At 37.8% G+C, this 24,339-nt stretch overlaps 6 protein-coding genes and 2 non-coding genes across 17 annotated transcripts in view; 2 read left to right on the top strand and 6 right to left on the bottom strand.

Annotated features, from left to right (window-relative positions):
• Ankrd49 overlaps nt 1–5,592 on the bottom strand; it is a 49,112-nt gene extending 43,520 nt beyond the window's left edge. For 2 of the 4 annotated variants that reach the window (XM_064119078.1, XM_064119082.1), the window contains exons 1-2: nt 4,875–5,592; nt 4,241–4,373 (exon numbers count right to left, since the gene is read on the bottom strand). The gene's annotated coding sequence lies outside the window, so the exon portion shown is untranslated. Of the gene's footprint in view, nt 1–4,240; nt 4,374–4,452; nt 4,469–4,874 lie in introns of those variants that run through there. The other 2 variants (XM_064119080.1, XM_064119079.1) reach the window with 2 other exon arrangements.
• On the top strand, nt 409–9,779 carry LOC135161470 (probable tubulin polyglutamylase TTLL2). 5 transcript variants are annotated; one of them, XM_064119062.1, is made up of 9 exons: nt 2,802–3,020; nt 3,421–3,523; nt 4,346–4,464; nt 5,914–6,146; nt 6,212–6,344; nt 6,851–7,127; nt 7,958–8,433; nt 8,691–8,977; nt 9,252–9,779. In XM_064119062.1, the coding sequence occupies exons 3-9, from the start codon at nt 4,390–4,392 to the stop codon at nt 9,370–9,372; spliced, it is 1,602 nt and encodes a 533-aa protein (XP_063975132.1). In that variant the 5' UTR covers nt 2,802–3,020; nt 3,421–3,523; nt 4,346–4,389; the 3' UTR covers nt 9,373–9,779. The 5 variants fall into 5 exon arrangements, with proteins under 5 accessions (XP_063975131.1, XP_063975132.1, XP_063975134.1 ...); XM_064119061.1 differs by lacking the exons at nt 2,802–3,020; nt 3,421–3,523 and adding an exon at nt 409–1,695; XM_064119064.1 differs by lacking the exon at nt 3,421–3,523.
• Nucleotides 9,587–12,419, bottom strand: LOC135161479 (small ribosomal subunit protein eS4). Its single transcript, XM_064119077.1, has 5 exons — nt 12,290–12,419; nt 11,282–11,540; nt 10,650–10,747; nt 10,230–10,531; nt 9,587–9,796 (listed from the first exon to the last, which is right to left on the bottom strand). The coding sequence occupies exons 1-5, from the start codon at nt 12,290–12,292 to the stop codon at nt 9,670–9,672; spliced, it is 789 nt and encodes a 262-aa protein (XP_063975147.1). The 5' UTR covers nt 12,293–12,419; the 3' UTR covers nt 9,587–9,669.
• LOC135161981 (small nucleolar RNA SNORA16B/SNORA16A family) lies at nt 10,056–10,190 on the bottom strand. The gene has a single exon (XR_010298890.1). It is a non-coding gene; the product is annotated as a small nucleolar RNA SNORA16B/SNORA16A family (small nucleolar RNA).
• On the bottom strand, nt 10,995–11,129 carry LOC135161979 (small nucleolar RNA SNORA16B/SNORA16A family). The gene has a single exon (XR_010298889.1). It is a non-coding gene; the product is annotated as a small nucleolar RNA SNORA16B/SNORA16A family (small nucleolar RNA).
• A 156-nt stretch (nt 12,420–12,575) lies between the features above and the next one.
• LOC135161477 (deoxyribose-phosphate aldolase) lies at nt 12,576–13,963 on the bottom strand. The gene is made up of 4 exons (XM_064119075.1): nt 13,636–13,963; nt 13,412–13,538; nt 12,954–13,330; nt 12,576–12,872 (listed from the first exon to the last, which is right to left on the bottom strand). The coding sequence occupies exons 1-4, from the start codon at nt 13,843–13,845 to the stop codon at nt 12,708–12,710; spliced, it is 879 nt and encodes a 292-aa protein (XP_063975145.1). The 5' UTR covers nt 13,846–13,963; the 3' UTR covers nt 12,576–12,707.
• Nucleotides 13,964–14,092: 129 nt separating this feature from the next.
• LOC135161471 (putative ATPase N2B) lies at nt 14,093–16,663 on the bottom strand. Of its 3 annotated transcripts, none has more exons than XM_064119067.1 (7): nt 16,323–16,663; nt 15,835–16,212; nt 15,528–15,713; nt 15,037–15,450; nt 14,617–14,757; nt 14,432–14,551; nt 14,093–14,368 (listed from the first exon to the last, which is right to left on the bottom strand). In XM_064119067.1, exons 2-7 carry the CDS (start codon nt 16,207–16,209, stop codon nt 14,246–14,248), a joined length of 1,359 nt encoding a protein of 452 aa, XP_063975137.1. In that variant the 5' UTR covers nt 16,210–16,212; nt 16,323–16,663; the 3' UTR covers nt 14,093–14,245. The 3 variants fall into 3 exon arrangements, with proteins under 3 accessions (XP_063975137.1, XP_063975136.1, XP_063975138.1); XM_064119066.1 differs by having other exon boundaries at nt 16,405–16,660; XM_064119068.1 differs by lacking the exon at nt 16,323–16,663 and having other exon boundaries at nt 15,876–16,139.
• Nucleotides 16,664–16,771: 108 nt separating this feature from the next.
• Nucleotides 16,772–19,438, top strand: LOC135161482 (kxDL motif-containing protein CG10681). Its single transcript, XM_064119084.1, has 4 exons — nt 16,772–17,095; nt 17,271–17,470; nt 17,553–17,687; nt 19,059–19,438. Exons 1-4 carry the CDS (start codon nt 16,947–16,949, stop codon nt 19,181–19,183), a joined length of 609 nt encoding a protein of 202 aa, XP_063975154.1. The 5' UTR covers nt 16,772–16,946; the 3' UTR covers nt 19,184–19,438.
• The last annotated feature ends 4,901 nt before the right edge of the window (nt 19,439–24,339 follow it).

Genomic DNA, 24,339 nt, shown 5'->3' with positions numbered 1-24,339 from the left:
AGGCCTCGGATAATTAGCCGAATAAAGTCAGAAGGCAGACGTAATTAATTATAAATTTATCTGTTCACCACCCCGATAATTCATTAGCACAGTGACTGTATTACGGAAGGACACGCAAAGGTCACAGCTGCAATCGCCCCCTGAAATAGTCCTTTTAAAACGATTTAATTACCAGCAAAAGTCCCCAAGAATTCGCAACTGTAATTACCCGGAAAAATAAAAAGAAAATTGAAACAGTTTAATTAAGACAATTGCACCATAATTTATGCATTCAAAATACGAAACGACAGTGAAATGATTAAATCAAAGGGTCAAGGAGGAATAGGAGTAGTTTTAAACAGTCATTATCCTTCAACTGTGCCAGCAGTTGCGATAACAACAAAATCTATTTTTACAATTAACGTGACTTCTTCATGCGTCGAGTAATTAAATTGTTATCAACGATCCAAAGGGACGAGTCACTATTGAAAAAATATGTATTTAAAGATGTTTTAGATCGGCCAATTTATTTTAAATAATATTTTTCAAATATGTAGAATTGATTTGAGAAAAAAAAATCAAGAACATGGGACATTTAATTGTTTAAAAATCCTCGCGTTAATTGCAGCGAAGACCAATTATTTTAACGAATAAAGTGAACTATAAATACAACAAATAAAGCTGCAGATAATTTTAAAAAATGATTAAATGAAAGGGTAAATCTACAATTGAGAACTGCGAATGAAGAGCACGTGAAGCTATTCATCGTAAATTTTGAAAAAAAAATGTAATCAGAATTTTCTAACAATGATTTGACTGGCGAAATATAAAATTCAAAAATAAATACTTCCCTAAAGTAGATGAAAGAATTTTTTTTTCTCTCTGGATCGAGATAATCGATTTTTTAATTTCGAAAAAAAAAACACCGAACAAAGATGTCTGTAATCACGTACCGTGCCACTTAAAATAAATCAAATAGTCACTCACCACCGGAAATAATTTCATTATCAATCCGAAACCCGACAATTCACGACTTCATATGCAAAATACGAATCGATAAAACAGCAATTTTTCTTGAAAGATAAAAAAAAAGAACACAAATTTGAGGCCATTGCGCCCGACCAATATATCTCCCCCGATCATTGCATTACATGAGTTTATGATCGTCTGGAGTCGCTTGGAATGCGTGTGCATATCGTCGGCTCGAAAAACCGTCAGACGACGGATGTCCTCAGCGAGAGACCCTCATCAGTCTCGCCCACATTCCGTCGGCGGAAGGAAGTGCTTTCGCTCTTTAGCCGTTGGAGAATTTTTTTTTTTTCGCCCTCCCTTCCCCTATTGATCTTTTACCTTTAGCCGTAACCTTGCGCCGCTGGCTTTTTATTTGCCGAAGCGTCATAACGGGGACGTGCAGACACGCAAAAGAATTATTATTCACGATTTTATTTAATCTTTTTTATTTTACGTTGATAATTTTTTTTATTCCTTTGCATTCGGTGGTACCACTTGACGTAATGGGACATTTTACCGGAAAGTGAGATCGCGATTCTTCAATTTGGAATTTTTTAAAAATTTATTTAGTATTTTTTCGCACTCATGATTTGTGTTTTTTTGCGGTTGGATTATTTATTATTATTTTCACATTCGTTTCGATGGAAATTTTCGCGGGTGGGCGACGTTGGTGACGCTTGACGTCGGAGGAAACTTTTCGAAAACGTAAGCTTTAGTTTTTGAATTTATGATTTTGTTAATTATGAAGATTTCTATTGTTATTTATCACAAAAAAATTACATTAATTAATTTTTGTATTCCTTCATTTCGATGAAAATACTCGCGAGTGGATCCTGTTCTCCACAAGCTCTGGTTTCACTAATTACCCATTTATTCAGGACTTGCACTTTTTTACTATTACATTAATTAATTAACTTTCCTTTTTTTTATTTATTCCCATTTCCCTCAACATCATAGAACAATTTCTCCGCAAAATAGCTCTGCTGTCTTCCTGAGTTTCTTCTGAACTTTCAATTCATAATTTATTTCCCCTCAATCATTGACCATTAAACAAAATTATATTAATTAACTTTTATTATTTCTTCTCATTAGTTCCCTTCGCTTAACATCTCAGGACCTCCTCCCCTAAAGCAACTCCAATCTCTCCACTTTAAACTTATCTTTAAAAATTCATAACTCATCCTCCTTTAATTATTCACCACAAAAAAAATGGATTAATTATTTACAATTATTTTTTATTATCCTCCCCTCGAAATAAAAATACCCGTGAGTGGATCCCATTGGTACCGCACGCCACAATATCCCACACACCCCAAAAACCCCTCATATCTTCAACTTCCATTTTTCCCCCCCTTAATAACCCAAATAATTAAACAAACCCGACTGATTTCCATCGACCTCAAGCTTCTCCCCCATCCCCCCACCAAAATTCATCACATTGCCTGCAGTACACAACTCCCCCCGCCAACACTCCCCCGATACTCATCTCCACGCGACATCAGTCCCTAACAAGCGCCGACATTAGCGCATCATGAGATAAATAAACAACCCACCCGTGACTTAAAAAACCAATGAAAATACCTGAATTTCCTGCATGCAAAGGCCCTCATCCCTGACCCACCCCAACCCCTCCCACCCCATTCGAGAGCAATCCGCGATAAGCGCAAACACGATTTGATAAAAAAAAATCTCGTCGACAGAATCGCTAAAAAGTTTGTCAACTGGGCCCCCCTTCGTTTCACCCCCACAAGTCACCAAGAAATCCACCCGCAAACTGACTCACAATCAGACGCTCGACAAAAACCGACCCCGACGGTTTAAAAGCTCCGGGGACTAGACCATTGCGTGTCTGTAAATGCGATGATATTCAACTCGTAAGAGAACAAGAGTGGATAATATCGAGCTTGCAATGTTTCGCGTGTAGTCCGTATTGTCCTCGTTCTGTGTCTCGTCGTATTATTCCTTCATTCTTCACGTAGTGGGGATAGTGAAATGTGCAGTTGAACGGGGGTGAAGTTTATGATCGGAAAGTACGAGATATCTCCCGTCATTTCGAGGGAAATTCGAATTATAGAGAAAAAAATTTCGCTTTAACGCAACCGGGAATCGAACCCGGGTCGCCGACAGTCGGCCGAGGATAAGACAACATTGGCCAAGTGTCGGCCGACTGTCGGCCATTTATACTCTCCTACCAGGATTAGTCCACGAGCATCAAATAATTTTTTTCATCAAAATTTGTGGAAAGGGGGCATTTTAAAAAATTTGCAGTTTACGGCCTAGTCATTAAAACCTCTGTTACTAGTTGAAATAACCAGTGAAATCCCCGTCAATAATCCGCAATTAATTCCCTTATTTTTATGAATGACTGAATAAAAAGGTCAGCACAAAATATTAGAGATAAAAATAATTTCTACTTCTTTTTTCAACAAGATCCACAAGTGTGCACCATTAGAAGTGGCAATTCGCGCGTATTTTCCTCAAAAAGAGCTGTAAATAGCTGAAGAGCACGCGAGAAAGCTTCACGCACGATATCGTACGTATTTTTTCACCTCCTTCTTGAAAAAAAAACCCACAAAATTGTCGATTCACCGGTTATTTACGTTTTTGTTGTTTATCATCTTTAAGAAGGGTAAAAGAAAACGATAAACGATCCCCCTGATCGCATCAATATCACTTGAGACATTTCTTTCTATTTATAGGAGTATAATTCGTGCTGGCTATGAATAGTAACCCTCGATATCCTCCGATCTATCTTTGTGTCACCAGTGACACACGTCAAGGATATAAAAACGTTGGCATTTCACCTCATTATTTTGTTGTTCACTGATTTCTATCTTTTTCGGTTCAGATCGAAAGTTTTGTAATCACATTTTCGTATAAATTTCTACAATTAATGTTAAGCAGCTGATAAATTAGTAATAACTTGGCAAATGAGTTCTCTAGTCTTCTATTTTGAGTTATAACTTCCTTGAAATGGCGATTATTAAAATTAATTAATGTCTTCTTGTCGTACTAGTGCGGGAAAGAGTTTTTTACTCGTGGAAGGGGTCGAACATTAATCGAAGGACAATAAAATAATCCCGCGAGAGAGGAAATTCTGTTCCCACCAGTATCGAATAGTATTTTCCATTCTAACGTGTGGAAAGAGAAATTTGGGGCACGTGCAGTTCGTAAAATTCTATTTTGCTCGGTGTGACGAACAAATAAATAAAAATCTCTAATTAGAAAGCAATAGAATAACAAAACTTACCCAGAAGTGGCCTCCACCTTGACTGACAACAATAACTTCATGTCTTGAAAAAAAAAAACAAGTGTCCAGTTGTTTTCGCTGATGTCAAAGCTCATGGATTTTCAGGTGATTGAGCTGAGGGCTGCGGCTGCGGCTGAAACATCACAAAAATGGAGACATGTTTAGACGGACCATTTGTCTTCAGGCTCAACGACAGTGGAAGTGCACCTCACCTCCTAGTTCAGGTACATTAATTCCACTTTATCCCCCACTGACATTTTTTGGTTATAAAAAAATTCTAAATTCATTCCCTCTCATTAAAAATATAAAAAGCAGTCGATAAATCTACAAAACGATTGATAAGAGCTTTGTTATCAGTACTAATCGTGTCTCGAGGTCGCAAGTTTCTCATTAACGATTTGTATGAAGACTGCAAAGGGGTGAGAGAAGCTTTCGTGATGGGGCAAAGTAGGCTACCGTGATACAACAGTTTACCGATTTAATTGTAATTATATACCGCTGGTATATTCGATAGATATTTAGCATTCTCGTGGCTGATGGGTTTTTACTTCCTTAATGTCACAATGACATGAAAAAAAATATCAAGGACAGAGTGGAAAGCTCGACTTTGCAGTGAAATAGTATATTAACTTACAAGTGTGAAAAAGGAGAAATATTTTTGGGAGCAGTCAAGGACAATTTACAGCTAAACATATATAGTATGAAGCTGCTTTGTCCTGGGACTGCTCCTGAGAATATAAACACTTCTGGCGACTTCATGAACACGTTAAACTCGTCCTGACTTAAATATTTATACACTGAGTCGTCTGTTGTGTTTACACTAAACTTTTCGATCACCCCAACTGATAATGGCCCTTCACTTCAACATTTATTTCGCAAAATACGTTATTGACACAAAAGAACCGAGGACTCGAACGCCTAATGGCGTCCAGTGAAGGAGCCTTACGGCCAATTCATGAACTAATGGCGCTGGCAGTTGAGTCACTCCGAATAGACCCGACATGGACAGCAAATATTCTAGATTAAAGAACACTGGAGAATAGAAACCACGACTTCTAGATTTTAGAAAAATCTCTAATGTAGGGAAAATTCAACATTTTTAGAAAATTAATTCCCCATTTCTAACCTGACACGAAGCCACCAATTGTCCGGCGACTGCTTCTAAGAATATTCACACTTGTCCTGACTCTATGAACACCTTAAACTTGTCCTGATTTTAATATTTATACACTAGGGTTGTCTGTTTTATTTACACTGAACCTTTGGATCACTCTAATTGACAATGGCCCTTCACTCAAACCTTTAGTCCGCAAAATAATTACGTTATTAGCAAGAGAGATCCAAGGACTCCAACGCCTAATGGCGTCTATATTGGCGCCCAGTGGGGGACCGTCACGGCCAATTCATGAACTAATGGCGCTGGAAGTCGTCCTTCCAACGGATCCTCACGGGCAGCGAATATTCTAGAGTAAAACGATTTGAGAATCGAAAAACCGATCAACTATAAGACTTCCCTTCCGAAGTAAAGAGAGAAGAACAGAATCCACAGTTCCGAAATGTTAGAAAAATGTTCAATTTAGGGAAAATTAAAAGTGTTTTAGAGCTAAATTTTTTCCTCTGTGTAATCATACTAACGACAATAATCACAATAAACTCGGAATTCTGGATTTAAGGTATGTACAGAACGGGGCTGGCGAGAATACACTGGTGACACGAATAATGCGTTGAAAGATCGTTGGAATTTGTGGTGGAAGTCAGGAGGATTCCCCACATCGCACTACAAAAGTCTCCTGCCCTGGCAATTCATAAACAGAATACCAAAGGGTAGCTCGATATGCAGAAAAGACAACCTCGTAAGGCATCTCAAGTGTATGCGACAGGTTTATGGATCCATCTATGACATCAGGTATTCCTCGTGTCAACTTGACGTCTTACAATGCGGTGGATATTTATAATACTTTAGTACTTCAGTCCTCCAGGTTACAATCTACCATCGGAGTACACGAAACTAGCAGCTGATTGCAGTCGATGTGAAAAGGATGACAGGGTGTGGATATGCAAGCCTGTGGGACAGAGCCAAGGACGAGGGATTTTTTTATTCAGGGTAAAACACGATTTGACACTAGATGAGAGATATCGAGGTTGGATTGGGTATTTTTAGGGTATTCAAGGGACTGGGGTAGGGGGAGCACAAAGTGACAGTAAAAAACGAGTATGAAACGAAGATGGTCCTTTAGATGTTTTTTTTTTCAATCAAATTTGGAGGTCAAAATGAGGACTTGTGACAGCCTACTCTGGTTTTTGTTATCGTGTTATCTAAAGGAGGTAAGACGATTTTGATGGGGAGTTTGTTTGAAAATCAGCTGTTTAAATTAGTCAAGCTGTCACTGGGTGCAAATTCAAGTCCCAAGTCAAATCAGGGCAGCAAATTTATCGAGCCATTTAATTAAAGAGTAGAATATTAATTCAGAATCTCAGACTGTCAAAGATCTTCCCCATTTCTTCAGACCAAAACCTGATTACCCCAACTGGGTGAATTAGCTGAAAGAGGGCAGGGCCCAAATACTTGAAAAAAACCGATTCATCACAGATTTTTTAATAATATTTCAGAGATTGAGTGATCTGAGTTATGACAGTGCAGCTGTAGTCCAGCGATACATTGAAAAACCCCTTCTGATTGGGGGCTACAAATTCGATTTGCGCCTGTACGTCTGCGTTCCATCATACCGACCACTGACCATCTACCTCTACAAAGAAGGATTGGCAAGATTTGCCACGGAAAAATTCTCCCTCGAGAACTTGGACGATCCATTTCGTCACTTGACAAATTTCGCCCTCAACAAACTCGGGCCCGGTTATTCCCAGAAAAAAGAACGAGTCGGTGCAGGTGAATTTGCTCACACAATTATGATTATCGATATGTTTGGCTTAGCATAGATGTCCCGGGTAGTTTCAGCATTGTGCCGATGTTTCGCCAACATTGTAGTCTACATCTTCAGGGCTATACGCTACGACTGAGCTCTCAGGTGGTGGGTGCGCCTTATATATCTTCTCCTGAGGGTGGGGATGAGCGGGGGGGGGGTCGGCCAATTGTATGAATTCAATTAGTCAGCTGATCAATTTAAGAACAGGAAGACGGTGCTCCGAATGAGGGTGACTTGATATCCACTAGGTCTTTAGAGATTTTGGGGTTTTCGTAGAAGCCAACCATATAATTAAATAAACCAAACATTATGATTACAGTTGACTTACCCTTACTCATAGCGTTTCGGGGTTGGGATTCCCAGAACTGTAAGCTAGGGATTCCCACTTCCATATGCGCTGGGGGTGTGCCTACGCGAGAGAGACGGAAATATAAGCAGAGGGAGAGGAAAATTAGAGAAACTAAAGTGGAGACCCAGGTCTCAGGGGACAGGCGACCGGAACGAATGAGTTGGACCTCGTCCTTCCGATAATACAATTTCCATAAATTTTCAAAAATCCAAAAAACCTTGGAGTAAGCACTACAAAACTAAACCCGCGATGAATCCTGGTTATATCATATCAACTGACGAAAAATTTTCTCTCTCGCGCATGACATCACTCTGATTGAGAAAAACATTCCCCGGCACTGTAGCACACCCCCCGGGTCATAGAATTCATAAGAGCTAAGAGAAGTCAACTGTATCGTTCGGTTAGTTGATTAAAAATTGAAATGTCAACGGATTTATGATCTAGGCTCAAAGTGGAGCTTTCGACAATTGCGAAGATACATGGACCAATCTGGCTTCAACGACTGGTTCCTCTGGCAGAGGATAGCCGCATTAATTACTCTGACTGTTCTAAGTCAAACTACCGGGATACCAAAATCCTCAAATTGCTTCGAATTCTTTGGCTTCGATGTTCTCATCGATGCCAACCTCAAGCCATGGCTTCTCGAAGTCAACGTGAGTCCAGCACTGGGGAACGATTGCGAGGTCGACTCGGAAGTGAAGAAACCACTTCTTCATGATTTGTTCGATCTGCTCGGACTTCCTGTGTGCAATACTGGGCTCTCACTGTTCAAAATTTGGTCGGCATCTAGCCCTATCGTGGGCAACTGCGACGACCATTATTGTGCTTCCAAGTATTACCAACCGCGGTGTTCTAAACGACGCTGCAGAGTCGATGACTCTGTTGGCTTCATCAATTCACGACCAGAAAGTGCAAATACGGTGAGTCGTTTCCTATGTAAAAAGGGCCACGGGTCCCTAGTCGAACCGCGGATTTCATGGATATAAGCGATAGTCATAGTCATAATTGATCATTTGACACTCGATAATCGATTAGTAGTAGTTCGTGCACCAGCGCCACGAAATCTTACGGTTGAAGCCGCCCCATGAGCTTCAGCAATCTCCCCTACAATCTTTATCGAGAAAATTTGAAAGCGAATGAATAATATAATAGCACAATTGCGTTGATGTTGATACAGTTGCGACGTAGAACAGAAGATTTTTCACGCTTCAATTCCCTCTGCGTCGACAAAAATATCCGAAGGGGTTTCAAAGGGATGAATAAATCAGAGCACTCAGGTGGGCTCGTTTGGGACAACGGTAGAGACTGGGGCAATCCGAAGACGAGAGAAGGTGGTTGGATAAGGACTTATCCATTTATGAGTCACAAATCGTTGGATAATATGGAATTTTCGAGTAGATCGAGCCCTGGCGAGCCAAGACCTGTGGAAAAAGAAATTAAGAATAGTGTTCTCTGCATTCAAAAGTGAGTATAACGTTAAACAGACAATTCTGGGGCAAAATGGAATGCTAAAGAAATCGTAACGAGAGTAAATATTGATGACGAAAATTCATGAGATGTTCACAGAGATTTCGTTTAAAGAGAATTTGAATTAGAAGATCGCAACCACTGAATGAATTGAGGTCACGTAACCTCTGGATCAATTTTTTCTTTTCATTCCATGTTGCCCTACCCTCTCCTACAGATTAATTAATAATCCAGATACGAATAATTAAAAGTTATTTGACTATTTCAACAGATTCATAAAAGTCGCTAAAGATATCCAACGAGAATTTGGCAAAGAAGGTGACGTCCGATGCAACGAAATCTTGAGAAGAGAATTGGACCTCACAACTGATGTCTGGCTCCCGGAGAAATGACATGACGTGTACAAACGCACCGTCCGGTGTTCAACTTCACCCAGTGTTTCAAATTTTTGAATATAAAATGTACATAAAAATAATGTATCGAACTCTATCACCTCACATTCCCCTGAAATTGTCATTCTCCCACACTAAATAAATTCAGCTCTTCTGACCTAAATTATTCGACCTTAAGTACAGGATGTGGAGGAAATAAATCAAAACAAACTCGTTTACAAAAAATCCGCCAAAACATTGGTTTATTGGACTTTTGTTTTGTTTTCGTCTTCTTTTTTAGCGTGGTATTATTAAAAATTAGTTGACGCCCTTGGCCGCCAGCCTCTTGTCGCGTTCCTCAGCAATGGAGAGCTTGACTCCCTTGCCCTTTGGCAGACTGATGTATGCCTTAGGACCTTTGCCAATAATGAATACATTGTTCAACCTGTAAAAAAAATAAAAAAATACAAATTTAACTCATAAAATTTCCAAACTAATTCTGATTGATTTTACTAAATTTTCCAAAAATTCCCATAAGAGTTTATAAATCGATAATAATTAATAGCAAAACGAGCAGGCAACCGACCCTATTTGACAGAAAGGATCTGTCCAAATTCTGTTTTAAAAACGAAAATTTGAACATTTGCAATGTGATTTGAAAATTAAAAAAAAACTCGATGTCCCCCTGGCAAATTAATTAGGATAATTGTAATCTCCTTGGGTAATACGGAAAGACCACATGGTCAATCAGTGACCAAAAAGAAGATTAAATTATTCTCGGCCATCATTTGACTGCAATAAATGTGAGATAATTTACAACAGCTTCGAAGAGGCCGGAGATCATAATATTCAATTCGTATGTAGAGATCAATTTTTACCTGGTGGCAAAGGTGTGTCCTTGAGAGTCCTTGATGTGACAAATGTCGAAGGATCCTGGATGACGTTCACGACTGACAACAGTACCAACACGACCCAAATTCCTTCCTCCCGTGATCATGCAGAGATTGCCTGAGTCAAAGCGAATGGAGTCGAGAATTTTGCCAGTGCTAATTTCCAACTGAATGGTGTCATTGACCTTGATAACTGGGTCAGGGTAACGAATTGTTCTTCCATCGTGTGTTACGAGGAATGGTACACCCTTGGGGCCAGTCTGAACGCGCTTCACCTTGCACAATTTGTACTAGAACGAGAGAAAAGATATTTAATTGAAGATGAATCGTCTTTATTAGAAATAAAAATTAATTCAGTCGACTAAGGAAAATTAATTAATTTTCCTTTGTTTCTAAAGTTTTTATTACCTTGGCCTCCTCAGCGGTGATTCTGTGGATGGTGAATCGTCCCTTTACGTCGTAGATCAAACGGAAGAATTCACCAGTTTTCTCGATTTGGACGACATCTGGAATTGAAAAAAAATATTTCCAATTTATGTTTTTGAACAATATCTCCGAAATTGACGGAGATCACGAAATTTTCGTAATTAGTTTTTTTATAGGCCTTAATGCGCTCTACAAAAAATGTATTGATCAAAATTTTGTGATCTGTCTTAGATTGTGAGGTATTCGTTAAAAACCGGTCGATAGTCAGAATGGTTTCAGCACTTCGCGAGTGAATTTATTTGGCAGTTGAAAAATTAATTAATGAATTAATGTATCCTCCTTGGGTAATACTCAGAGAATATGCGATAATTCAATGAGTGACCATTGTAAAGGATTCACTCTCGGCCTAGATATGACTACGACAATCACAATCGAACAATCATAGCTTCGATCAGGCCAATTAAATTTTTTCAACTTCTCAAGAAAAGTTATTCAACGTTTTCTGTGCTTTGTTCACAGCATAGATCAGCCACACGAAAAAACTATTGATTAATTAATAAAACAAATGGCACGAATAAAAAAATGATAGAGGTTAGTAGGAATTAAATGCTCACCCATGAAACCAGCTGGATAGTTGGGATCAGTGCGAACTTTGCCATCAACCTTGATCAAGCGTTGCATGACAATCTTGGTGACCTCGGAGTTGGTCAGAGCGTACTTCAACCTGTTGCGGAGGAAGATGACGAGAGGCAGACACTCTCGGAGTTTGTGTGGCCCGGTGGACGGGCGTGGGGCATAAACACCCCCCAATTTGTCCAACATCCATGCCTTGGGGGCATTGAGACGCTTCAAATGCTTTTTAGGTCCACGGGCCTGAAATAATAAATTATCGTTAGAGGCACAGTAAGAGGACAATTATTCTAGGTTAGTTTACCACCAAACCATCTAAATGAGGTTATGACCAAAAATAAAGTTAATTCAAAGGTGATCTATTCAGTCAGGCCATTATTAAGCTAGATGGACCCTTGAACAAACCCTTCATTACTTATTAATTGAAGATTTTCATCGAGCAAATAGCCTACAGTAAATTTCAAGTGAACAATTGTCAATGGAGTTCATTCAACGTCACATGTAGCATTGTCATATTCTAAAATTCTAATGAATGATAAGAACATTTAGAAAAGCCCTCTCTAATGAAATTAAACGTGTTCAAAAAACTAATTCCTTGACATGAGTAATTTTTTTAAGTACATGAGTGGTGATGCCAACGAGTTTTTGAGGTTACGTCACTGTCGATACAACAATCACAATAATCGTCTTGTACAAGTCATATATCTTTCTGTGCTTCAATTAATGTGATATTGAGGAGCCAAAAGGGATATTATTCTTCTGTTTAACAATTGTTGTTGTTTATTTAACGTATGTCACCGGAAAATCACCACGAGAAACAGGCACCTGGCGGTCACGGATTTCTCGCCAATTTCGAAAACTTTTTGCAAAATACACGTATCAACTTGCACTCGGGGTTTTTAAGATCAATTAACACTCTCTGATTAATCGTATTTTGGTCCTGATATCTGGATGCAATTGGATTTCACAATGACAGGACGAAACAAACTTACCATCTTGGATACCTAAACGGAAAAGAGTCGCGTGAAAGCCTTTAGCGTTGCAGCGCCAGTCGATGGTGGGAAGAAGTGGAACTAAAATAGCGGAAGAGAGAGAATCAGCTGGAGAGCGACAGCTGTACGACGCATGCGCCGACTACTTGAATTTTTTTTTAGTGGGAGTAGTCCTGAACTTCAGGGACGAAGGACTTCAATATTCACCGAATGATTCCTGATTTTTTTTTATGCACAAGGACGTGGAGGAACGGGAACATTCGAAGTAAAATAGCCACCCAAAAAATTGTATAAATCATTTTTTTATCAAATTCGTGTTTATGAAAATGGTTTCACTGGAGAATATAATCGAGAATTAAAAAAACATTACGGCATCTGTAGAAAAATGTCAAAATAATAACTGAAGTGACCGATTCAATCAGGAGTTATCAACAGCTCGAACCAGATCATCCAAAAGACTGGAGGCTCCAATTCTGAATAAACCACTGTCGAGCCAGTCCTCTCCCAGCATTACCCGGACTAAATTCACCCACTGTAACGCCTGATCTGCAGTCTTGATACCCCCAGCTGGCTTCAGCCCCACCTGGAGGTCAGATACAAATATATGAAACAACCAAATCCATTAATTAATGTTCCTCAATCAAGGACAGGCCCTGGACATCACCTTTCGGCCAGTCAGCTTCATAAACTCCTTGATGGCCTCGCACATTACAATTCCCACCTCCAAAGTGGCATTAACAGCTTCTTTACCAGTGGAGGTCTTGATGAACGTGGAGCCAGCGGTCATGGCGACCATCGAGGCTTTGTACACATGATCGATACTGGATAAATCACCAGTGGAGAGAATAGTCTTCATGTGTTTATCCTTACAGGCTCTCCTCATCTCTGAAATCTGCTGGAGCAGTTCCTCCCACTTTTCATTTTCAACCAGAGATCTGTCAATGACGATGTCAACTTCATCAGCATCTGTTTGTGCCGCTGCAATAACATCTTCCAGACGTTGGTCGAAAGGGAGTTTGCCTGCTGGAAAGTCTCCAGCAACTGATGAAAAAATTTTAAAAAGGCAGGTGAGTCATCAGAGAAAAATCCGAATATGTAAATATGATTTTGAAGATTTATCACCTGTTGCAATGGCAATATTTTTGTCTATTAATGCGCGAGTGGCGTCGGGAACTCGTGATTGGAGCACACAAACAGCTGCTGTGTGTAAATCTTCGTTATCTGACGTTCGTCCCAGTGGTTTTATCGCCTATTGAATAATCAAACCATCAAGTTGTTTTAAAAAAACACTAATAAATACGCTAAAGCTAATTATCATTGTCATTTTCCTATTTTTTCTCGGTTACCTTTGAACACAAAACTTGAACAGTTCCTGCTGTATCATCAGCATTCAAAGATGTCAAGTCAATGAAGCTTATTGCCTTCAGGAGCAGTGATTTCTTATCACTCGTTTCAATACTGCAAATTTCAGTCACTCGTTTGTTCACATACTCGTCAGTGAGATATAACGGTTTATCTAACCTCAACATCGAGGACTCTGTCCCTAATTTCTCCATTGTTTGTAAATGAAAAATTTTACAATCAAAGAGCTAATTTATGTGGGGACTGATATTACCAGATCAATTGACTTTCACAACTTCTGACTATGTAATCAGTATATTGATAAGTCCATCCATAATATGAATGATCAAAAAATGGGGGTGTGCCATGCCGCCAAATTCAAACCAAAACAGAGGAAAATGAACAATCAAACTGGTCCCAAACTGCCACAATAATCAAATAGTAATGAGAATAACTCTGAAGCTCGTTTCAATTGTTTATTACAGCCCTATGTACAAGGTAATTCGTTACTTCGTCACTACACTGACAAATAAATACATAAATTAATATTAACCGAATCAGATTGTTCGATTAATCTGATTTTAGTGACACTTTCATGGCTAACGGTCAGTCATACTATCTGTGATGCTCCCATTGATCCCAGTAGTCTTTTGTTTGCATTTCAGCAAGTCTTGAGACTGTTCGATCGAATGCAAAGAGCTCTTCCTCGCCGGTGAACAGATTAGACTTGTGATTGTCCTGAATTAAAAAAAAATCTCAATAAATAATTTATCACGAATTTTGTATTCAGTGTCGACTTACTGAGCCACCAGAAATGGCCAGATCATCCATTAACATTCGTTTTTCGTCGGTATATTCGCCGTCTTCCTCGGCGACAAATAATTTGTTGTGGGGAGCAACTGCAGAAATAACAACTCTAACCTAAAAATTTCGAGAAGAATATTTGTAATTATATATTCGTTAAGTTATTCCGGAGAATAACTTACTCTGTTGTCGTAGAGAGTATCGATCAGTGTGATGAACCTTCTGGCCTGTGACTTGAGCTTCAAATTTAAGTGGGGAACATCTCTAATGATGATCGTGTGAAATGCCTGGGTGAGCTCCAGGTAATCACTGGCTCCAAGAGGCTATTCCAGAACATATAATTAGAAAGAGATGTTGATTTTAGAGTGGAATTACATCGTCTCGTAACTAACAGATTTTTTAATGAGTAGCCTTACTTATTTATTTATTATTGCCTTAATTATTTATGAAATATGAGCGAATAACTGTACGGAGATCATAACATTCGTAACGTGGAAAAATATGATTAAAAAAAATTTACTTTCAATATTTCATTTGATAATCTCTGAGAGAAGATTAAAACAATGGAATTCATGATTTTCATGATTTTTTGGACCACGTACCCTGTCGCACAGCTCCTCAAACGTCGAGTCCATCACTTGTCCACAGGTTTTCTTGAAAGACACATTTCTGCCTTTTATGGAAAGCACTTTAGGCCTCACAATATCGTTCTCCATTGAACACAAATATTTGAACACTTTGTCAACCGCGTCATCAGCATCTTCACCCTTGATAAAGTAAGTGGTCTCTTTACTGGATCCGGCTCTCATCAGTCTGTAATCAATTCCAGAGTCTAGGGATTGCACCACAGAGTGGTCTTTAAGTACTTGAATGAAAGGCACAAAATTTCCTCTCTGCAGTCCATTTTTGTATAAATCGTCAGGAGATCGGTTGCTAGTGGCTATTACAGTGATTCCATTGTCGAAGAGGCAGGTAAATAGTCGTTTGAGAATCATAGCATCTGCCACATCTGTTACCTAATTAAATAAAATGATTCTTGATTATCAATTAAAATTTATTTCAAATGTCAATTACCGTCTCGTAAAAAAATTACCTGAAACTCATCGAAACAGAGGAGCCACGCCCTCTGGGCTATCATCTCAGCCACTGGAGGTATTGGATCGAATGGCTGGAGTTTCGTACTGCTGTGATCCCTTTTAATTGTCTTCTTCACCTGATGAATTTTATTATGCACATCCAGCATGAAGGAGTGAAAATGAACCCTCTGCCTGTCCTCAACCTGAATATAAAATCCAATTATCTGTCATAGACAGCCCGATTGTGCTGATAATCTAATATCTTTCAAATTAATAATGAATCACAGAAAACAAATTGATTTGCCAACAATAATTTCATTTTACCTGACAACAATCATAGAAAAGATCCATCAACATTGTTTTACCTCCCCCAACAGCACCATAGAGGTACAATCCCTTAGGAGGTTTTCTCCTCCTCTTTCCCTTTCCAATCCACTTGCTGAGGAAGCCCGGCTTCTCCGGTTTGTAATCATGCACATGATCAAAAACAGTCTGAAGTTTCTGAGCGATATTCATCTGATGCTCATCATCGACAAGTTCCCCTCTGGATATTCGACCCCTCAATTCGTCGATGGGTCCTACCCTCGTCCTTGGTGGAGCATCAACAAAGTCACGTGTGATTGCAATTTGACAGGTTCGATACAGCCACTGGTTAAGGCTATTAGAGACTGAAGATACTTTCATCAAGTGAAAGGCCATTATCTACACATAAAAATGAAGAAATTAACAGTTAATTTTGTTTTCAAAATTATTTACATATTTTTCGGTCATATTTCAACCGCCCACATCAAGTTAACCTAATACTCTCTTACAATATGGACTTGTCCATTTCTCAGCTGAACAACAACAGGAAAATCGTGCAACAATGAGTAATGAAGGATAAATTATTGTTACCTCAGTGAAAAGTCCACCCCAGAGATAAATTTTCACCAAAGACTGAATTGTCTCACGGTCAAGGTGATTTATTTTGGACCACTCGACTGATTTGGGAAGGCCAGCTATTGACCTTTTACGTAATGATCCTTCAATGATTGTCAACAATTTTTTTTCAACTACCGAGGCACATCATTAATGACTCGATAATTACTTAATGTAACAGTCGTCATGTGACTGAGTGACTTTTCCGCGAAGTCTTTCAATTTTGTTTGCAGTGCGCGCCAAGTTTGGAGCTGCACCGCATGGGTGTTGCATCTTCCGTTTGTGATGCAGCTGCCATTTTTTTTTCGATCAATGGCGGATACCGCGACGTGTGTGTCGTGTGTGTGTGGGAGTTAACCTAAAAAATATTTTGGAGTGAGGAAAATCGATAGTTCCGTGAGGTTTCATGGAGAAAATGTACGAGGCATGGAGATGAGGTTGTGGGGATCTCTGGAGAGAATGATTAAAGTTAAATGATGGAGAATTATTTCTGGTGAGGATAATAAATATCGAGGAACATGGCAGCAGCTCAGGGCACACCGGAGTCCGATGCTGGCAGTTTCGAGTGCTTTCAGAACTACACAGCTCCTGAGGTGTTTATACAGGGACTGGCTGGGATTGTTGATCAGCAGGATGTCGAGTCCATGATAAGAGCACAAAAGCAAATGTGAGTAGCACAACAGAATGATTTATTTATTTATTGGTTGAGGAACAATTTTGAATGTTTTTGCTCGCATTTGTTGAGTGTCATGTGTATATGTTCCTCCGTTTTCTGAATAGAGAAACAACTGTTGATTTAATTATCTAACTGATGATTTTGATCAATTAAACGATTGTTGCAGGCTACAGCGGTTCGAAAAAACCAATGAAATGCTGACAAACTGCAATCAGCTGTCTGTGAATCGGTTGAAATCAGCTGGTACTGAATTCAAGAAGCACACAGCTCTTCTCGTGGAGATGAAGAAGGATTTAGATTATATTTTCAAGAAAATTCGAGTCGTCAGAAACAAGCTCAATCAACAGTATCCCCAGGCAGTCAATGGTAACATATCGACGAGTCTAACCATGGAATATTATTGTTATCAATTTTTGTTGATTGATTGACAACAGTTATGGTGTTGCAGAGGCTGTGAGAAGTAGTCTAGCTGAGGAAGTACTGGTCGAGGACATTGATCAGGGACCCAAACCCCTCGAGCCAGAGATCGTTCCACTACCAACAGCACCAACAACCGATAACGACAGAGACGCTGATTCTGATGGTAATCAACAAGACATAAAATAAATCACTAAATCAATGTCGTATTTCTGAATATTTATTATACAAATAATTTTATCGTTAGTTCAATTGTTAACTCATGATATTGTGAATATCCTCTGCTTGCTGATAGTTTTTAAAAACTCTGCAGTAATACATTCAACAACTGAATAACTAAAAATGCTGTCGCATTACTAATTGCTGATTATTTCAGTGATTTGATAATTAGACGAATAAAGTGCTGAGTTAATAAATATTCTCTGATAGGGGATGAGATAAATTTTTCAGAATTTGTCGAAAATTTCTGATGATTTGGTTGTTTAAATGTGTAAATGTATTTTTACATTAATTAAATATAATCCCTTTAATGAAATTGTTATTGATCTCTATAGTTTCTGGTGAGGATGAAGGATCTAGACATTTTGGGGAAAATAATAAACTGCGTCAATTTATTGGCAATTGTTCATGAAATAAAATCACGAAAATTCAGTATAAAAAATAAATTCGCGTCGCAAAGTCCTCCATTTAGTTAAAAATTTCTTCTTTGAAATGATCAGAATGTTTTGGCATCTCTGGGGGGCCGGGTAACGAGTTAAAACTTCCATTACAAAAAAAATTATTATAAAATTATGAGATTTATGAAACGTTTATTTCCTCTTGTTATTTTTTCCATTTATTGGTACAAAAACGCTCGTAAAAGACATGAAAAAAAGTAGATATTTCATTAAATTTTATGACAATACATTTTTTTATGAACAATAACAAGCGCTCATTCCTTTTTCAATTCAATTGGTGTACGACAGTTTATTGATTTCTCCACATTTCCCACGATCCTCCTGCTTTAACAATCCATTTAATCAAACGCGAGTAATGGATAGTATTTTGTCAGTGGTGCTAATTATTAAGCGAATACTCTTAGATGAATTAAAAAAAATATTCTGTGTTCAAAAAAAATACGCATAATTAAACAAAAATGATTAAGTAGTGATTAATTGAGCGAATGTTGACAATCGTACTGCGTTCGATGTTTCAGCAGCACAACACGTGTACATACCAATGTCGGAGAACATTATTTTCGCAAATTGCTCAAATAAAATATTCCCGAAAATTCTATTTATGTAAAAATCGGCAAAACGATGAAAACACTCTATTACTTTGACATTGGTATAAGTCTATGAAGGTTGTATGACAATTGTGCACTCGTGAATGAAAAAAAAAGAGAAAAAAAATACAAATTATCATTTTGTTTTTCTACACTCGGGCCTATTATTTATTTCCTGTTGAATGCTACTGCCCTAAAAAAAATATTGCAATTCTTTTCATGCATGGATCCCATTTACGATTGAATAATTAGTTTAAAATTGTTGATGTACAGTTCCACTTGAGGAGTTTCAATTCGCAAAGCTGCGCAAACGACGAATTAAGAGTAACCACAGCTCGTCCACGGATAGCAACAACGAGAATAGTAATCTGGAGGAAACGTCGTCAGACACTGGTTAATACGTTATAAAAACCCGATCCAAAGCCTAATTAATAATTAAATAATATATTGCAATAAATTCAAGAAGAAAACATGGAAAATTGAATAACGACGATGTAAGTATGAATTTCGAGCCTATTTTTATCCCACGAGATCTGTCTACGACAATAATTGAAATTGTTAATGTAATGCAATTCATAAGAAAAAAAGTCCGGCTTTGAATGTCAATATCTCAAATAAAACCCTCTTTATACTGAATTCATTTGTTATTCACCGTTTCTTGACTCGATAGAATTCAAAAAACTATTGATTTCTTGAGATAAGGAATTTATGGTATCGCCCTGAAGATCGGTAATTGACTTTTCGTTATATTGTCACGTTTCAAGATGTTCACCGGGCTCAGGGGTTTTCCAGCCTCTTCGAAGAAGGGGTTTGAGTTGTATCGAAGTACTAATTATCGAATTAATTATTTTTTCAACGACGTGGAATTTTTGAATACGGAATTAATTAGTAAATAATCAGAGCCTAAGTACGGACTATCTCCCGTTTTCATAAACTTATTCACATGGAATTTTGCATTGAACGTGAACTAACGCTGCGACTTAGAAAATAAAACCAAAATCAAAAATTGAAAAATCTAGAACATTTGAAAAAAGTTTTTTTATTTTTTTATTTTTTATCTGTTAAAGAAAAAAGTTTGGAACTGATATGAGTGGGGAATATTACAAGATAACGCTCCTAATAGCGCGTGCGCTTTGCCATCGCCCTAGTAATCATAAATGAAAAAAAATCAAACGAAAAAAAAATGCATAAAAGCCTAGAAAAAATGGAGTTTTAGGTGGACCAGACGTCGAAATTGCGAACAGCATTACATATGCGCCACGTGTGTTCATACGCCTGAACATCCCAGTGAAGCGCAGTCGAGAGTGCACACATATTCATTGGTGGATGTACATACATTTGCTGGGAGGCCGTAAGACGTCGGTGGCGAGAGTAAAGGGCGAGAGACGGGGGAGCCCTGGCGATGCCAGAAAACCAGCTGTGCCTCAGCTGTTTTCTATCCATCCACTTCTCTGTATCGTCTCTCAGTTTCTTTCTAATCTCTCTTTCCCTTTGGTATTTTTATTCCAGCTGAAATCTGCAAGTTAAAATCCATCCCAGCAGCTACCGAAATGTTCCCTCGAGTAAATATGTAAAAAAAGTCATGCGAATGATGTTTCTTTGTAAATTTGTTGAGTTCTCAATAAATAAAATTCTTTATTCGAAAATTTATATTTTATTTTGGGTCGAACATGGGATATGCTGAGAGTGAAACATTGGATCAAGCTTGGGAAGTTCGGCTTGACCCAAGGGTGAGGCCCGACATCGGCCCACCAGTGTAAAGCCGGCTTGATCCAAGCTAATCAAAACCAAAGCCTGTCGTCAGCAAGGCTTTGGAATTAAATAGACTGATAATCAAAATTAACACATATTTATTTTATTTTCCATTTATAACATTGTTATAAAAATCTGCTATCAAACACAAATTGAATTTCTGATGCCGCTGACGAGAAATTTCTGAAGAATGTGAAGAGATAATGTAGTTTATTTTTCACTTTTCCGAGGCGACACACGGAAGCAGCTGGCTTGTCGCCTTATCTCTATCACCTGTTCCTCCATTCGATACTTTCGTTTTTTGTTGGTAATCGCGTTGTATGTAGTACGCATATCGAGATGACGGGAGTCTCCTAGACTTCCGTGTGCCCTGGGACGACTATTCATTGTTGCGTCCTGCTGTCCACATGTATGTTTCGGTAATGGAAGAGGGAACACAGAGCAAGAATATTTATTTTTGCCTATTTATTTATTTATTTTTGCTCTATTGAGTCTCAGAAGGCTTTCGATGAATTTTTTCATGTTCATAATTATTGAAGAAATGGTTTTTTACTAAAACATAGTTAAACTCCCCAGTTCATATTCCAAGAGACAAGATTTTTTGCAATGGTCTTTGCGCCGATATTGGGCCAACATTATGCCAACCCCACATACGATTATTATCGAATTTTGAGAAAACAATTATAATAATGAATTGAATTCAGTTTTAGGAGGTCTAAGGTATTTTATTTATTTATTTAATCAACGATTGCTGTTCTGATAATGATGAAAAAAGGTTTTCCTTTCAAATCGTATGGATAATATGTTCTTTAATAGAACAAATGAAGAAATCGCATGTTGGCTGCAAAAATTAATCGGAAAAATTATTAGAGAGTGAAAGAAATATAATATATTTCTAGGGGTAATAAAATAGTGCGGTACGCGGGGAATTCCTTCATCTCATGGGATCACAGTGCTATTGGCATCTCTCTGGTGCTGACGTGCCTTCAAGGCTCTCTCCACAAGCTTTATAAACTCGGTGAATCCCGATCGCGAGGATTTAATCTGCGTCACTTGCAAAGGTCGTCGCAATTTTAAATCGCAGTGAAAATTACGCCAATTGTTGCACAAAAATTAATTAACGATTGTCAACATTTCGACTTTCAGTAATTTTTTCGGCGCCCACGGTACCGTTTACCCAAATCCCCTGCGACAAATTATTAATTAATTTATAATGAAATTCTATCATTCAATTAAATCGAATTGAAATTTTCAATCTTTTGGTGAACGTTCATTCGCAGTCGAAATGTTACTCGTTTATATTTTAAAGAAGATAGCAATTCAACAATCTCGAGATAACCGGAAATAATTGAGTAATTGAATTGAATGTTTCAATTATTTAGCGAATGTTTTTTTTTATTTTTAATGTTATCGGTTATATTTTAAAGGAGATAACAGTTAAAAAATCGTGAAATGACCAAAAATTTCGTCTGATGACTTCAATGGTACCGGTTATAACTCGTAAATCACAAGCGACCGCACACCCGACACCGCAAAATATAATCGATCCCTTCATCGTGCAATTGACGTCCGATATAATTCTGACCGTTCTACATATACGCCCTCGAGGTATTTACACGTGAAGAGGAAGAATTGAAGTGAAAATGGATTTGCCAGAGTCATTTATCCATTTATCTGACCGGTTTTATCATTATCAATTTTATTTTACAATCGAATAACATATCACTGATTTTTTTTTACATTTTTTAAAAGCACTTTATTGTTTTTCTGTTGTAGAGGTGATGATGCGGGTCTCCAATGTGAATCAACAAATTATTTGCACAGGTAGACAGCAGATAAATGTTTTTACTCCCGAGTTTTTATTTATTTGGGTGTCGGTATTGTTGGAAATTAGTTAAATGATAAATGAATTTTGCGATGAATGAATTTAATAAATTCATTCATTTAATAATTCAGTGATTTGATGGATTGGTTTCATTTTGAATTCAAGAAAAATCAGAAGTATTTTCGGATAAATTAAATTTCAAGGGAAGTCCATATGCAAAATTGAATAATCGGTTGGATTAAAATTATTTTTGACTGTAATTAATATTTTTTAAGTTTAAAACTCATTAATATTCACCTCACGAGATTGAATTTCTCTGGTACATGAAAATATCAGTAATTTTCATCAGAAAAATCGTTTAAAAAATGATTTTTCAAAAATAAATTCCCGGACAATTCCCAAGAGTACCTTTGTCGTACAGAATGGAAAGGACAGATGCGCGTGAACGTGCCTATTACGCCTATACACGTATTATTAGCACTTTGTCATGAACCTGTCAACCACATGTACCTACACCTCTTGAATCGCGCGGATGTGTGAATTCGATTTCGCTATTTCATTTTTTTTTATTTTCTTCTTTCTATTTTTATTCATTTATTTATTTATTTTTTCCTCCAGTTATTGAACTCTGGTGGGACGTCAATTAGGATAGTTTGCGAATTTAATTTGTAGTTGCGGTGAGGGTGACAAGGTGACGGGGGGTTGGAGCTGGGGAGGGGGCGCGTGAGAACGAAGCTATTTCTCAGCTTCATCGGCAGAGCCTTTCTTCACGGAAATATATTGACGCGTCAGAAGCACACAGAGCCGTTTACAATCTCCTTGTACATATATTCGAATTTGGCTATATACTTTACACATATATGTAATCATTTTCCTATATATTTACGTCATTTACCTCATTTCGGACCGGAAGAGATGTTGATTGGAATCATTGATCGCCTGTGGGCGGAAATTAAATCAAAATCATTCAATAGGAGAAATTGGGGCAGAATGGGCAGTGGTGAAAAATTAATAATAATTTCAAGGGTTCTTTTAATTGTGATTGTCAATTAAATAAGTGAGTCCAGTGTGAGAAATTATATTTGTATTTATTGAGTTTGTTTTACTAAAAAATATCTCAACCCCGCAATCATCGAATTTCAAACAATTAACAAATGGAATGGACTAGAAGTATATAGAAATAATTAGTCAATATTTGAAGGAATGTGCCCTGCAGGACCAGCTCACGGTAATGATGGGCCGACTCAGCTATGGAAAGCTAAGTAGTGTTGCCCGTGGTCACTAGAAGGATGGGCGACGGCGCGGGAATAATTGTGGAAAAAATTTCGGTTTCTCGCGAAAACGGGGGACTGTGGAAGTTGCAAGATCGGTGACTGGAAAAACAAGGGAAATCATCTGGTGAAACCGAAAGATTCGCGGTAATGGAACAAAAATAATAATAATAATAATAATATTTAAGCGAACATGTGTTATATTCGCTGGAATATCACATTCAATTTTAAAATTCCACAGAGCTGTAAATTCTGTAACTCTGACCTCTAGAAAATGATATTTGCGAATAAATACTTGATGCCAAGGGTTTCTTTATGTAGTTAATTAAATGTCTTTTTGGCAGAATTGGAGTTGACGTAGATGACACTAACACGAAATTTTTATTTATTTATTGATCCTAAAGACACCCTCTCGGGTTTTTACATCTTGTTCCCCTTCCCTCTAGCTCCTTATATAATACATATTATAATACATATCCTGAAATTACAGACTTGTCTTAATGTTAATTTGATATTGGCAAGTGTATCTGCAGGATCACAGATAAAAAATGAATAGAACAAAACAAGTAAAATTGTTAAACCAAATTTGAATGGAAAAGCTCGCGACACTTTTAGTAAAACCTTAACATATATTTTACAAGATAAGTTACAATTGACACACAGGTAATGAGGAATGAAAAGATCTCCGTTGAGATGTTGAAAGAAA

The sequence above is a fragment of the Diachasmimorpha longicaudata genome, chromosome 4 (assembly GCF_034640455.1).
Source record: "Diachasmimorpha longicaudata isolate KC_UGA_2023 chromosome 4, iyDiaLong2, whole genome shotgun sequence".
NCBI lineage: Eukaryota > Metazoa > Arthropoda > Insecta > Hymenoptera > Braconidae > Diachasmimorpha > Diachasmimorpha longicaudata.
Note: the sequence above shows the minus strand (reverse complement) of the source record. Positions and strands in the feature narration are given on the sequence as shown.